This window comes from Terrapene carolina, unplaced genomic scaffold (genome assembly GCF_002925995.2).
Source record: "Terrapene carolina triunguis isolate 2854851 unplaced genomic scaffold, T_m_triunguis-2.0 Scaffold66, whole genome shotgun sequence".
NCBI lineage: Eukaryota > Metazoa > Chordata > Testudines > Emydidae > Terrapene > Terrapene triunguis.
The window spans coordinates 84,184,218-84,197,476 of NW_020664417.1; the positions used below are offsets into that span (position 1 = coordinate 84,184,218).

A 13,259-nucleotide genomic window follows, 5' to 3' on the forward strand; every position below is an offset into this window, starting at 1 on the left:
GGGGGGGGGCGGCTGGAGGGTTTTTCGCCTGGGGCGGCGAAAAAGCCAGAGCCGGCCCTGCTGAAGAGTGAATTAGCTGACGAAGATGCTCATGAGCACAGTACAGACTTAGGGCCACTGCGGGCTATCATAGTTAATTTACTTTATCAGACCGAAAGGCGCCTATATTAACTTCCTTCTTGTTGCTCTATAAATTTCCATTACACATTTATCATCCTACTCTACCTTGGGAGATTATCCTTTTTAAAATTAATTAGCATCAATTTAATTTAAGCTCCTGGGGAAAAACACTGGGGATAAAAATGATCTTTGTGAAAGATACCATCCCCCCACCTCCCTTCACTTAAAGATAGGCTACGAACAGATATGGAACTGAGAGCTGAGACCTCCCCAACAAGTCCTCCAGCAAAACCAGGGAAATCCTGACTTGGCATTCCTGATATTACTAAGGTTTAAAAAAAAAAAGACAAAAATAAATGTCTAAAAAACCACATTAAGGCTGGCTTTATTCATCATAATTAAAATAGGGCCTAACCCATTTTTGCTTTCGAAAGTAACCTCTTATAAATTGTAGAGATGGGGGAAGTTGTCCACAAAGGGACTTTTCTCTGCTTTCTATGGCAAATGTGCTTTATTTTCTGTTCCTTAAAGTATTTCCACTTCTTAGCCGCCCAGACAGGAATAATTACAAATGAGGAACTATACAAGGGTGATTTCCAGATTCACCGACAGAATCTCAACTCTTTGCAACAGAAAGGGTCAAATGCTGCTCCCCTTACTTGAGTGCATCTCACTTTTTAATGGATTTCAGCCTCTGTGAGGCAGGGAACTATTATCCATATTTTACAGGCAGGGCATGAAGGCACAGCATAGATTAAGTCATTTATCCAAGGCCACACAGGAAGTTTGCAGCTGAGCTGAGAACTGAACAAAGCCCAAACCAGAGAGAGCACTGGCCCTTGGCCATCCTTTCTACCTTATTCTGATGTATCATAATAAATATTATCTGTAGAGGGAGTATCACTACAGAATAACGGCATGACAGTGGAGTGTTATAAAGAAAGGTGCTTTTCATAGAATCAAAGGACTGGAAGGGACCTCAAGAGGTCATCTAGTTCAATCCCCTGCACTCATGGCAGGACTAAGTATTATCTAGACCAGCATTTCTCAAACTGGGGTCCGCAGACCCCTGAGGGTCCCGAGCGTACTTCAGGGGGTCTGTGGGTCCCGCTGATCAACTCCTCCCCACTCCTTCCCTCCCTCAACTCCTCACCCTCCCTCCCAGCGCCTGCTTCATGCCGGGGAACAACTGAAGCAGGCACTGGGAGAGAGGGCGAGGAGTGGGGACCCTGGGTCTGCGCTGCTCCTGGAAGTGGCCAGCACGTCCCTGCGGCCAGAGGGGGGCAGGGAGTCTCCGCGCACTGCCCCTGGCCCAAGCGCCGACTCTGCAGCTCCCATTGGCTGGGAACTATGGCCAATAGGAGCTGAGGGGGCAGTGCCTGCGGGCAGGGGCAGCACACAGAGACCCCCTGCCCCCCTGCCTAGGAACCGCTGCCAGAGGGATGTGCCAGTCGCTTTCGGGAGCTGCCCGAGGTAAGTGTCACCCCCCTTACCCTTTCCCACACCACAACCCCCTGCCCCAGCCCAGAGCCTGCACCCAAACTCCCTCCCAGAGCCCACACCCCTTCCCGCACCCAAACTCCCTCTGTCATCCCCTCTGCACCCCTCACCCCTGCCCCAGCTCTAAGCCTCCTCCACAGCTCAAGACTTCTACATATAAAATCCAGCAGCAGAACTAAAAAACAGCGTATTAAGTGTATGATCCGAATGTTATTGAAGTAAATAGAAAGACTCTCTGACGTTGCACTCCATATGTTTGTGGAAATAAGCTTATGAGTGTAAATATAATGTAACTGGAATATGCTTTATGCAAAAAGTCTCTTGTAAGGTATTGTTACAAAGCTTATAATCTACTGTATGAATGTATCATTCTTGTATCTGAAGCTAGAAATATGAAGTATTATTCTAAAGTCCTATTGTAATTATGCAAAGTGTGGGCCATTAATGGTGGTTTAGAATCTTGATGGCTCCCATTGACCAGGACAATTGATTGTAAATGGCTCTGTTTACTTGTAAGCCTTCCAGTGATCCTGTGAGTCAGACCAGAAAGAATGGAGGCTTGGGGTCTCACAGGACATGTGACCATGTCACCTGGTACTGGAATCCATCTTAAATCTGGTGCTTTTCCATTTAGAAGGTGGGGTGGGGACCCAGAGAGACAAAAGATTCCCGCTTGTTGCCAAAGCTATAAAAGGGGGTGGAACAGAACAAAGGTGGGTCCCAGTCATGTGAAATCCCCTGCTTTTCACCTAAGATGCCTGCTGGAACTAACAAGAACTGTACTGGGGAAAGGATTGGGCCCAGACTAGGAAGGAGTCTAGTGTGTGAAAGAAGCTTATTGGAATGAGGATGAGGTTTACCTGTATTCAGTTTCTTAATGTATTAGGCTTAGATTTGCGTGTTTTGTTTTATTTTGCTTGGTAACTTACTTTGTTCTGTCTGTTATTTCTTGAAATCACTTAAATCCTACTTTGTATACTTAATAAAATCACTTTTGTTTATTAGTAAACTCAGAGTAAGTGACTAATACCTGGGGGAGCAAACAGCTGTGCATATCTCTCTATCATTGTTATAGAGGGCGGACAATTTATGAGTTTAGCCTGTATAAGCTTTATACAGGGTAAAACGAATTTATTTGGGGTTTGGATCCCATTGGGAACTGGGTGTTTGGGTGCTGGAGATAGGTGACTTGCTGAGCAGTTTTTGGTTAAAGCCTGCAGCTTTGGGGGCATGGACCAGACCTGGGTCTGTGTTGCAGCAGGCTAGCATGTCTGGCTCAACAAGACGGGGTTCTGGAGTCCCAAGCTGGCAGGGAAAATGGGCTCAGAGGTAATTCCAGCACATCAGTTGACAGTCCCAAGGGGGTCTCTGTAACGGAACCCGTCACAGACTCCTCTACTGACTTGAATGGGTTTTGGATCAGGCACTAATATGTCAGCTATTAAATAGAGAGATAAAGTGGGTGAGATAATATTTATTGCCAACCAAGCCGTAGGTGGTCAGGCCTAACGGTGAAGAGAAGAGTTCAGCATACAGGTTAGAGCTGGGTCAAGTGTGCATGGAGTCCAGGAAATGAGTCAAGGGTCAGTACCAGAGAGGCAGAAAGACAAATGTCAGAGTGGGGGGAGGGGAAACCAGAGTTGTAAACCAGAGGCAGAGCCAGAGATCAGTGCTGGAGACATAGAAGCTGAATGCCAGAACTGGAGGGTCAACTGGAGTCATAAGCCACAGGCAGAGCTAGGGAGGGTGGGTCAAAACCGGAAGTCTGAAGTAGAGGGAAACAGGAGCTGGAGCAGAGCAGAGGGACTGGAAGCAGTGTGGAGCAGGGCTAGAACAAGGGCTGGAGCAAGCAGGAGCAGGGCTGGAACAAGGGCAAGCACAGTTGCAGGTATGGTGCATGTTGACCAACCAGTGAACTAGTGGGGGCTTGGTCTGCTCCCTGACAATATCTTTTATTGGACCAACTTCTGTTGGTGAAAGAAACAAGCTTTCAAGCTACTCAGAGCTCTTCTTCGGGTCTGGGAAAGGTATTCAGAGGATATTTCTACACTGCAATGTAAACCCTGGGTTCGAACTCAGGCTCAAGCATAATCCCCCTTCTGTCTACACACAAATCACGCTAATCTAGGACTCAGACTCAGTGTCCCAGGACGCCACAGGGGTGGAGGATCCGAGTGTGAGTCAAGCCGGGACCCAAGGTTAAAGCCTTACTGCTTTGCAGTGTAGTTGCAGCCCCACTGGATTCACACTATGGGAGTCTGCTAAAAGTATTCCACAACCCCACCAGCTGACTTTCTTTGTCCTCTAGACAGTCATGTTTGGTGAACAGTCAAGTTTTCCCACATTGCTCCAGGAACAAAAGGGCTAGAGCAGCCACGTTTTGTGTATGTGCTAGGAAGTCTGGAATATGGGTGGTTTGACTTATGCCCTCATAATGCAGTATAGACGCTGGTGCCCCAGGCTGGGATGCAAGGTCCAACAATTCCTAACCTGGGATTACAAATGAGTGTAGACTCTCAAGCACTAGGTAAACAAACCCAGGGTCTGCTAACTCGAGTTCAACTGACCCTGGGCTTACATTGCAGTGTAGACATCCCAGAGAGTCACAGCTAAATACCAGGTGGAACACATTGTTAAGCCAATAAGTTAACACATGTTGCAAGAGACCATTCAAGGTGAAGTGGACATTAACACCTCTACAGTCATAGGACAATGGAGGGACAGTGGGTTACAGACTGTTATAATGAGCCATAAATTCAGTGTCTTTACTGAGTTCATGATTTTTAGTGTCTAGCAATGTCCTGGGACCAAAACGGTCACAACAACACTTCAAACAGGTATTAAATAGGAAAACCCTCAGGTTAAGCAATGTATCTAGAAAGCTTTAAATCAGCAGAACAATGTGGTGCTATCCAACTGTTTTAGTTTGTCAAGTGCTATATAAAGGGCCAGGTTGTGCCAAACAGCTGAGCAGGGGCCAGACACAATGACAGTCCCTGATAATGTCCCTCCCAGTATAAGCCACCTCAAAAAGAGCAGGGAGGAAGTGAAGTCTTATCTGCTCACCAGTCAGCAGAGTCATCTGAAGTCCATTATCACATATGACATTATCATATACAGACTCATATGCACATAAGCTAACAAAAACAATGCACAAGGCAGCGCTCTCTTTGTTATGCAGTGCTAGTTTTCTGGCATCAAGATCTCTGAAGACATGTCAGGTTGCTTTTAGCTTATGAGAGAAGAGCATATGTTCGCTAGAAAGGTCAGAGATAAAGATGAAACAGACATGACTTGTCAAAATCAGGCAGCTACAGCTACCTCCTCTCTTATCTGCCAACTTGTAAACTGTATTTGAAAACAGGAAGCACAAATGAAAGCCACCCAAGGTCAGCTCTCAACTGTGCTCCAACCCTGGATCCCACACATTGGCTCTTTTTCAATTTCTATGGCATAGTTAGTTAAAGATATATATGGAGGATTTCAGGTATAATTAAGAATCCTCCTGAACATGAAATAAAACTAAAATGGGCCTAAAGATCGATCTCTAGTGTGTTGGCTCATTTGGATGCAGGTTTCAAGAAAGAAAATTGCTCACATTATATATATTGAATTAAGATACTCTTGAAATATTGTTTCATTGGTGCCTCTCTCATCAGCTATTTACCTGTGGATAATCAGGATAATCAGAAGTGATCTCCTAGCTTGAATTACTTAGTTTAAATGAGAGACAAAATGGGAGAGGTAATATCTTTTATTGGACCAACTTCTGTTGATGAGAGAGACAAGCTTTTTTGAGCTACACAGAGCTCTTCCTCGGGTCTGGAAAAAGTAATCAGAGCGTCACAGCTAAATACAAGATAGAACAAATAGTGTAGTATAAGTAGCTAGCACATATTCTAAGGGACAATTCAAGTTGAAGTGGCCCATTAACATCTCTGCAGTCATATGTCAAAAAGGGGAGGCTAGTGGGTTACAAACTGTTGTAATAAGCCATAAATCCAGTGTCTTTTTGCTAGACACTAAACATCATGGTCTTAAGAGTTATGAATTTAAGCTCCCAGGCTCATCTTTTGAAAGTGTTATGCAGATTTCCTTTGAGGATGAGGACGGATAGGTCAGATATAGAGTGATCACTTCGTGAAAAGTGTTCACCCACAGGTGATAGGGTGTTCTTGTCTTTTACCATTTTCCTGTGTGAGTTCATTCGAGAGCGTAGTGATTGTCTGGTTTCACCCACATAGTTGTTATTGGGACATTTAGTCACTGAGTGAGGTATACCACATGTTGTGATAAGCATGTGTACCACCTATGGATCTTGAAAAGTGTATTGTGGCAGGTGTTGACCATTGGCGCGGAGGAGGTATTTCTGCAGGTTTTGCATCTGTTGTTCTGACAGGATCTGGTGTCGCTTTGAGTTGGTGTGTCCTGGTCTGTGGGGAGCTTGCTTCGATGATGAGTTTAGAGAGGTTGGGTGGGGGGTTGTTTCAGGAATGATTTCTTGCAAGATGGGGTCCCCATCGAATATGGGTTGTAGTTGTGTAATGATACCCAGTATGGGTTCCAGAGTGAGGTGGTAGACGACAACTAGGGGCGTGCGGCCAGAGGGAGTTTTATTTATGTATTGAAGCAGGTTCTCTCAAGGTATTTTGGTGGCCCATTCCATGATGCAATCTACTTTTCGGGTGGAGTGTTCTTGTTTGGTGAAGGCGGTTTTAAGTGCGTTAAGGTGTATATCCCGGATTTTCTCTTGGGAGCTCATTCTGTGGTATCTGAGTGCCTGGCTGTAGATAACAGATTTCTTGGTATCTTTGGGATGGTTACTGGATCTATGAAGGTAGGTGTGGTGATTCATGGGTTTCTTGTATACAGTCATTCGTAGAGTTCCATTATTTAAGCTGATTGTACTGTCCAGAAAGTTGATGCTGGTGCGGGAACATTCCAGAGACCGTTTAATGGACAGGGAGTGGGTGTTAAAATTGTGGTGGAAATCTGTGAGGGAGTTTAAGTTGTCTGTCCAGAGGATGAAAATATCATCAATGTATCTCAGGTATATAATTGGTTTCATGATGCATTTTGTGGTGCATTTCTCTCTGGAACACTCCCACACTAGCCTCAACTTCCTGAACATCACAATCAGCTTCAACAATGGATAGCTTGTCTCTCTCACCAACAGAAGTTAGTCTAATTAAATATATTACCTCACCCACCTTGTCTAATATCCTGGGACCGACACAGTTACAACAACACTAGTTTAAATGAGTCCACATGAGACTGACCTATGGTGCCTACACCACACTAGCACTTTACACTCACAATAGATATGCAGTCAAAGAAACACTTGTGTCAATCATGGAAAAAAAGCACTTGTCCAAAATAAAATCGAAGGGCTAGAACCTGCCTTCTACTGCATATCTATTTACAAACACATTCTGTAACATTATCACATTTACCTACACCCTTAAATCTGCCACTTACGAATCATCTATAGGGAAAAAGATGATCATACCCCTGTACTTCCTAGTCCATTCTCTATTTTGTCTTCTTATACCCACTTCTTGTGTCTGGTAGTAAACTAAGGCCATGTCTACACTACAGCCCTTACAGCAGCACAGTTGTGCCACTGCAAGTTCTCTTGTGTAGCTGCTCTACACCAGCAGGGGAGAGCTCCCCTGCTGGCATAATTAAACCACCCCCAACGAGTGGCGGTAGCTATGACACCCAGAGACACTTTCTCACTGACATAGCGCTGTCCACACTGGTGCTTTTGCCAGTGAAACTTCTGTCTGTTACTGACCTAAGTGCTAGTGTAGACAAAGCTTGAGGTTGTCTGCTTCTCTGTGTTTATACAGTGCCTAACACAATGGGGTCCCTATCTGACTGGAGCCCTCCAGACACTACTGTAACACAAATAATAGTGAATATTTATAACAATTCCCACATTCAGGGAAGGATAGAATTGGACCGTGACTCTTTGAAAAAGTTTTTGAATTTTTAAAAAATAAGAGAATCTGGAATAATAAAAATAAATATTCTGAAGGCTAGTTGTAGTCCACCTACAACTGCACCGTCCATATGAGATTGGTGCCAGTCTCACTAGAGTTTAAGTACAGGCAGGAAAAAGGATTTCATCTAAAAACTTGATTGGCTTTCCTGTAGTAAACTTTTGAGTTGTTACCCACACAAAACTTGATTGCTTCTGCAGCAGGGAGGTCAGTCCTAGCGCATTGATTACATATGTTTATATCCATCTTTTATTCAGTCCAGAGAGTTAATAGTAGAGGGGTCATATTCTCCACTTATACCACACAAGGAATTGCCAATGATCTGAACTGGAATTCCCATATATGAATCAAGGAAAGAATATGTATGACCCATGATGAATAATTCTTCTGCATTCCTTTTGTGCGATGATGCATAATTCTTCTGCACTACTTTTGTGCATTCTTTGTGCCTTAAGACACTGGCATTGCCCCATCTCTTTCTGTATACAGGGTCTGAGCCAATGCTCACTGACATCGGTGGGAGTCTTTCTTTTGACTTCAATGGGTGTTGGATTGGGCCCATAAAGATTTATGGTAAAAACAAGACTAATGATCAGATACCGACTCATTTTAATTTAAAATAAAGCACTGAATATTTCTTTGCAAAGCTGACTTACCATTTCTTTTGAGAAAATAGATTTGATATACATGCGTGGTACATCCTTCCACCATACCGAAAGGGAAATGTACATAGCTGTTCATCCTCTGTAAACACTGAAATACAAGAGTAAAACGTTCCATGCAGTCACACACTGACGTGCAGCTCTTTGCTTACACAAAAGTAATGCTAATTTAAAGGAAAGGAATCTTCAGGTATCTCAATGGGATGGTGGATCCTGTTTCTTGTGAACTCTGGTATAGTAAGAGGAAAAGGAAATCTTACTTAGAGTACACTGGATCTGCAGGCACTACAGCTAAAGCAACATAATTTAAGTAGTCAGTGGTAGAATAAAAATTTCAGGTAATTTCAGCTCATGAATATATGGCAATTCCCGGTACAGCCAGACATAATAATACATTCATACTATTGTGATATCTGAAATACAGTAACTCCTCACTTAAATTCGTCCCGGTTAACATTGTCTCATTGTTACGTTGCTGATCAATTAGGGAACATGCTCGTTTAAAGTTGTGCAATGCTCCCTTCTAACGTCGTTTGGCAGCTGCCTGCTTTGTTCACTGCTTGCAGGAAGGGCAGCCCGGTGCAGCTAGCTGGTGGGGGCTTGTAACCAGGGTGGACCAGCAGCCCCCCCACCAGTTCCCTGCTCCCCTAAGTTCCCTGTGCTGCAGCTGCCCAGCAGGCTAGCAATTGCCAGGCAGTTCAGCTGTCCTTCCCCCCACTGCCATGTGCTGCTCCTGCCCTCTGCCTTGGAGCTGCTCCCAGAGACTCCTGCTTGCTGTGCAGGGGAGGAAGGGGGTGCTAATGTCAGGGTGTCCCCCTCCACCCTGCTCCTGCACCCCGCTTACCCCTGCAGGGAGGGGACACAGACGGAGAGAGACATAGAGAGCTTGGGGCAGCAGCTGCTGTCTCAACTTCCTGATCCACTTAAAAAGACAATGCACTTAAGAGTGGGTCAGCTTATTTAAAGGGGCAAAGGTGCATCTCTCTCTCTCTCTCTGTCTGCTATGCTGTCTCCCCTCCTTCGTGTTCGTGCTGCCTTGTGTGAGAGGCTACATTAACAACAATGTGTTAACCCTTGAGGGCTCAGCCAAGTGCTAGTTCATCATTTAGCAGCAAGGCATTCCCTGGGAAATATCCCTCCCTCTTCCACCCTCTAACTTCACCACCTCAACCAAGCTTCACAATCATCATAGCTGTGAACAGTATTACACTGTTTGTTTAAAACGTATACTGTGTGTATATCTGTATAATATATAGTTTTTTGTCTGGTGAAAAAAATTTCCCTGGAACCTAACAACCCCCCCATTTACATTAATTCTTATGGGGAAATTGGATTCGCTTAACATCGTTTTGCTTAAAGTCACATTTTTCAGGAACATAACTAAAACATTAAGCGAGGAGTTACTGTAGTACTCATTGGGCCTCTATACCACATTATAACATCCATTTAAAGTAAAGTGTCAGCCTGTAAAACAATCAAATAGACAAAAATGGCCAAAGGGGTAGGAGGGTTGTAAAGGGTGGAAGAAGATACTTAATATGGGGGCAAACATTGATTGGAATGATCAGATCATCACTTTTGGAATATATAGGCTCATTACAAGTGAAGAAAAATGGACTGAGATGGATTTCTAGAAGCAATGAGTCTACGCCCACCACCTCAGTAGTACAGTTGCCTAAGAGGGATGATGGGATCCCTATAAGGCAGGTAAGGCTAGATAAGGCCCTCCTACTTTTTACCGGCCATAAGGGCAAGTAATGGGGGAGAAGGGCGAAGAGGAATGAGCAGAGGGAGGGGTCTTGGAGGAAAGAGGTGGCACGGGGCCAGGGCCTTGAGGGGAAGCAGTGGTGCGAGGGCTCAGGAAGAAGGGGCAGCATGGGGGCAAAGCCTTGAGGGAGGGGATGGTGTGAGGGCGGGGCCATGGTTCGGGCACCTGTGGCCCCTCCATTTTTAGAGAGCTTCCACCAACTCCTGGGCAAGATCCACAAAGGGATTTGGACACCTTGCTGTCACTTTAGGTGCTAAAATTCAAAATTTAGATATGCAAACCCTCCCCCTCAATTGCCACCTAACACTGTAGGTACCTAAAGTCTTAGGGGCCTGAATTTCCACACGTAAAGTCCCTTAGGTGCTTACAAATCTGCCACTGGGCAGGTGCACAGCCACTTCTGTCTAGATACCTGCATGTAGCTCACACTTAAGTCCCAGCATGATCCTCAGACTAGGTGTTCTGCCTATCTTACCTGTGGCGCCTGATCTGGTAGGTGTTCTCAGAATCTGCCTACCAGATTGGGTCCGGCACATAACACCACCAGAGGAAGAGGTGGTGCTGTCTCCCCAGCACCTTTATATCTTTTAGCCAGTGGCTAGAGCACTCAGTCATGATGTGGGAGACCCAGGTCAATTCTCTGCTCTGCCTGATGTGGAGAAGGGATTTGAACTTGGCTTTTCCCCACCCAGGAGGGTGCCCTAGCCACTGCACTATAGGATATTCTGAGGCAGGTGTCTCTCAGTATTTCCTGTTAGAGCTGCTCCACTGTGTATAAATAATTAAATATGCACTGTTCTTTTCTTTCTGTTCCTCTGCCACTGTCTTTAAGAGTTCACGTTGAAACAAAAAACAGGCTTGGTATAGGGTTGCATAGCATAGATACAGGTAAACAGTTTGTTATTATTACTGATGCCTATTAGAATTGATTTGGTACCTCTGTGGTGAAAGCTTTCATGTACTGGGCCTCTTCTTTGTGTAGACCCACGGTTCTACAAATAAAAATAATGCAGATTGAAAATACATAAATCCATTACATGAAACATTCTGTAAGGACGAAACATACATTCAGAGGAGACCCAAAACATTTGTTATGTAGCACTTCTACAAGAATCCTATTATTTGTGTGTGGTTTTGGCTAGGGCGCAGTCTTGTGAAAGGGGATAAACAAACATTAGCTGATGAAAGGTCGTGGCTTATCCAGGAAAAGCCAAACATGGTACAAGAATGCAGAAGACAAGCTTCATTATATCTCTCTGTTATCTAGGGACATATGTTCCTATTTCTTTTGGCGGGGAGCATGTCTTTCAAAGCTAGTTCACAACTATGAATAATGCCCCAACCTTTTGATCTTTCACATCATTTAGCAGTGTTCCCCATGGGCTGAGTTATAAGCAATCTCTATTTGGGCTCACTGATCAGGAAATGACCACCAATAAAACTAAATATGTTAATTCTAATCAGCCACAAGAAATAAGAAATAATAGTAGGACACATAAAGTGCCACCGCCACCAAAGGCACTCAGGACAACAAATAACAATAAAGCCGTGATTAAAATACAATATCCATATAATATAAATTCAATATCAGAAAAACAATCAAGAGAACTGGCACATAAGGAAGGGGGAGAAATAGAGGGAAGTTAATAAATAAGGAGCCAAGCATGATTCTTCTAAAAAAGCAGCTTGAGATGTTTATTACTACAGGGAAAAGCTTAGATGGATGCAAGGAAGAAACAAGTTCCACAGTCTGGAGCCTACAACAGCTCCATCACCTCCCAACCTAAGGCCTGATCCAACACCCAGTGGCCCAATCAGGATTGAGGCCTGTGCTAGGCACTGTAGAAACACATAGAGAGAGACATTCCCTGGCCTAGAATGCTTACAGTCCAAGACAAGATGCAACTAGAACATGTAATACACTGTTGAAAGGTGTGGGGGAGGACACCAGCAACAGAGGTAAGAACAGGTGGTTACCTAGGCTAGGTATGTGCAGTTAGATGGCTCTGAGTCAATTCTTTAAAAATATATAGACAAAAATATTAGTGTTATCATTAATCCCTAACGGCCCCTCCCCTAGCCACTACTAGTTTGAGCCCAGATCCAGAGCATTTATGTATGTGCTGCTTAATTTTAAGCATAGAAACACTGAAAGTTCAGCACATGCATAAGTGCTTTGCTGTATCAGGACCTGAGCCAGGAGAAACCTTAGTAGCCTGAGCACCAAGTGTGAAATACCTACATTCCAGTAGATGCACATGTTCAGACCCCAACAGGGCAATCTAGAGGTAAAGATCCATGAAGTTTGATGCACGGGGTGGGTCTTATAGATGAAACCTTATAACGTGCTCCTGTCTGCTCGGCAAGAGCATTACAGATCCCCGGCATTTCTTGTATGTGTGCTACTCCCTTGATAACTTGGCAGTGTATTACATGCTGGTTGCTGTTTTCCACCCTACTGTTAGGTGAAAGGACTCCTATATGCATAGCCATTGTAGTATTATTAGCATGACATGATACCTGATTTTCCACAAAGTTATCAGATAAATTATCCATGAAGAAAGATTTTGTCAGCTAACTTGCTTTGTGTAAATCAGCCTGCAGTCCGGCTCTACCCATTCAACCCAAGTATAAGTATCTGGTGCCTGTCGTTTCATGTCCAGCCTTTGGTGCACTGACCAGCCATTCCAAATCACAAGAAAATCACACTTACCGTCCCTGTACAGTCACTGCTGAAAGTCAAAGCCAGGATGACAACAATGAAAGGACTGCAGGCTTTCATCTTCATTTTCCTTTCCAAAAAGCCCTGCATACAGCCGTAGGCTGGGCTGTTATGCTGCCCAGAGGTCTGAAGCTGGAGGATAAATCAGCTACAGGCTTTCGCAAGAGATTTGGATATACCAAAATCTCCCAGTGGTTCACTTGACTTTAGAGTATTTTAACTTGTTAAGTAATCAGAGCTCTTATCAATGTTAATCATTAACTTCTTTGTGGGCTGATGTGAATGCAGTTTCTGGAGCTATTTTACTAAAACCACAGGGACTGAATAGCTTTCAAAGGGCCCTGTGTGGAGATAAGTGCCCTCCACTTGCCCTGAACTCAGTGGGCATGAAATGTACTCAGCACATCCACAGGATCCAGCTTGATGTCACTTGTACTCAGAAAGCTATTTGCAAGGGAAGCACTTCTTCTCTCTTTTCCTTT

At 44.3% G+C, this 13,259-nt stretch overlaps 1 protein-coding gene across 2 annotated transcripts in view; it reads right to left on the bottom strand.

Annotated features, from left to right (window-relative positions):
- Positions 1-12,967, bottom strand: part of HGFAC (HGF activator) — a 72,611-nt gene extending 59,644 nt beyond the window's left edge. The window contains exons 1-3 of one of the 2 annotated variants that reach the window (XM_024214906.3): positions 12,769-12,965; positions 10,993-11,047; positions 8,282-8,378 (exon numbers count right to left, since the gene is read on the bottom strand). In XM_024214906.3, the coding sequence (XP_024070674.2) occupies positions 8,282-8,378; positions 10,993-11,047; positions 12,769-12,867 (251 nt within the window). In that variant the 5' untranslated portion in view covers positions 12,868-12,965. Of the gene's footprint in view, positions 1-8,281; positions 8,379-10,992; positions 11,048-12,768 lie in introns of both variants that reach the window. The other variant, XM_024214907.3, reaches the window with a different exon arrangement.
- Between the last annotated feature and the right edge of the window lie 292 nt (positions 12,968-13,259).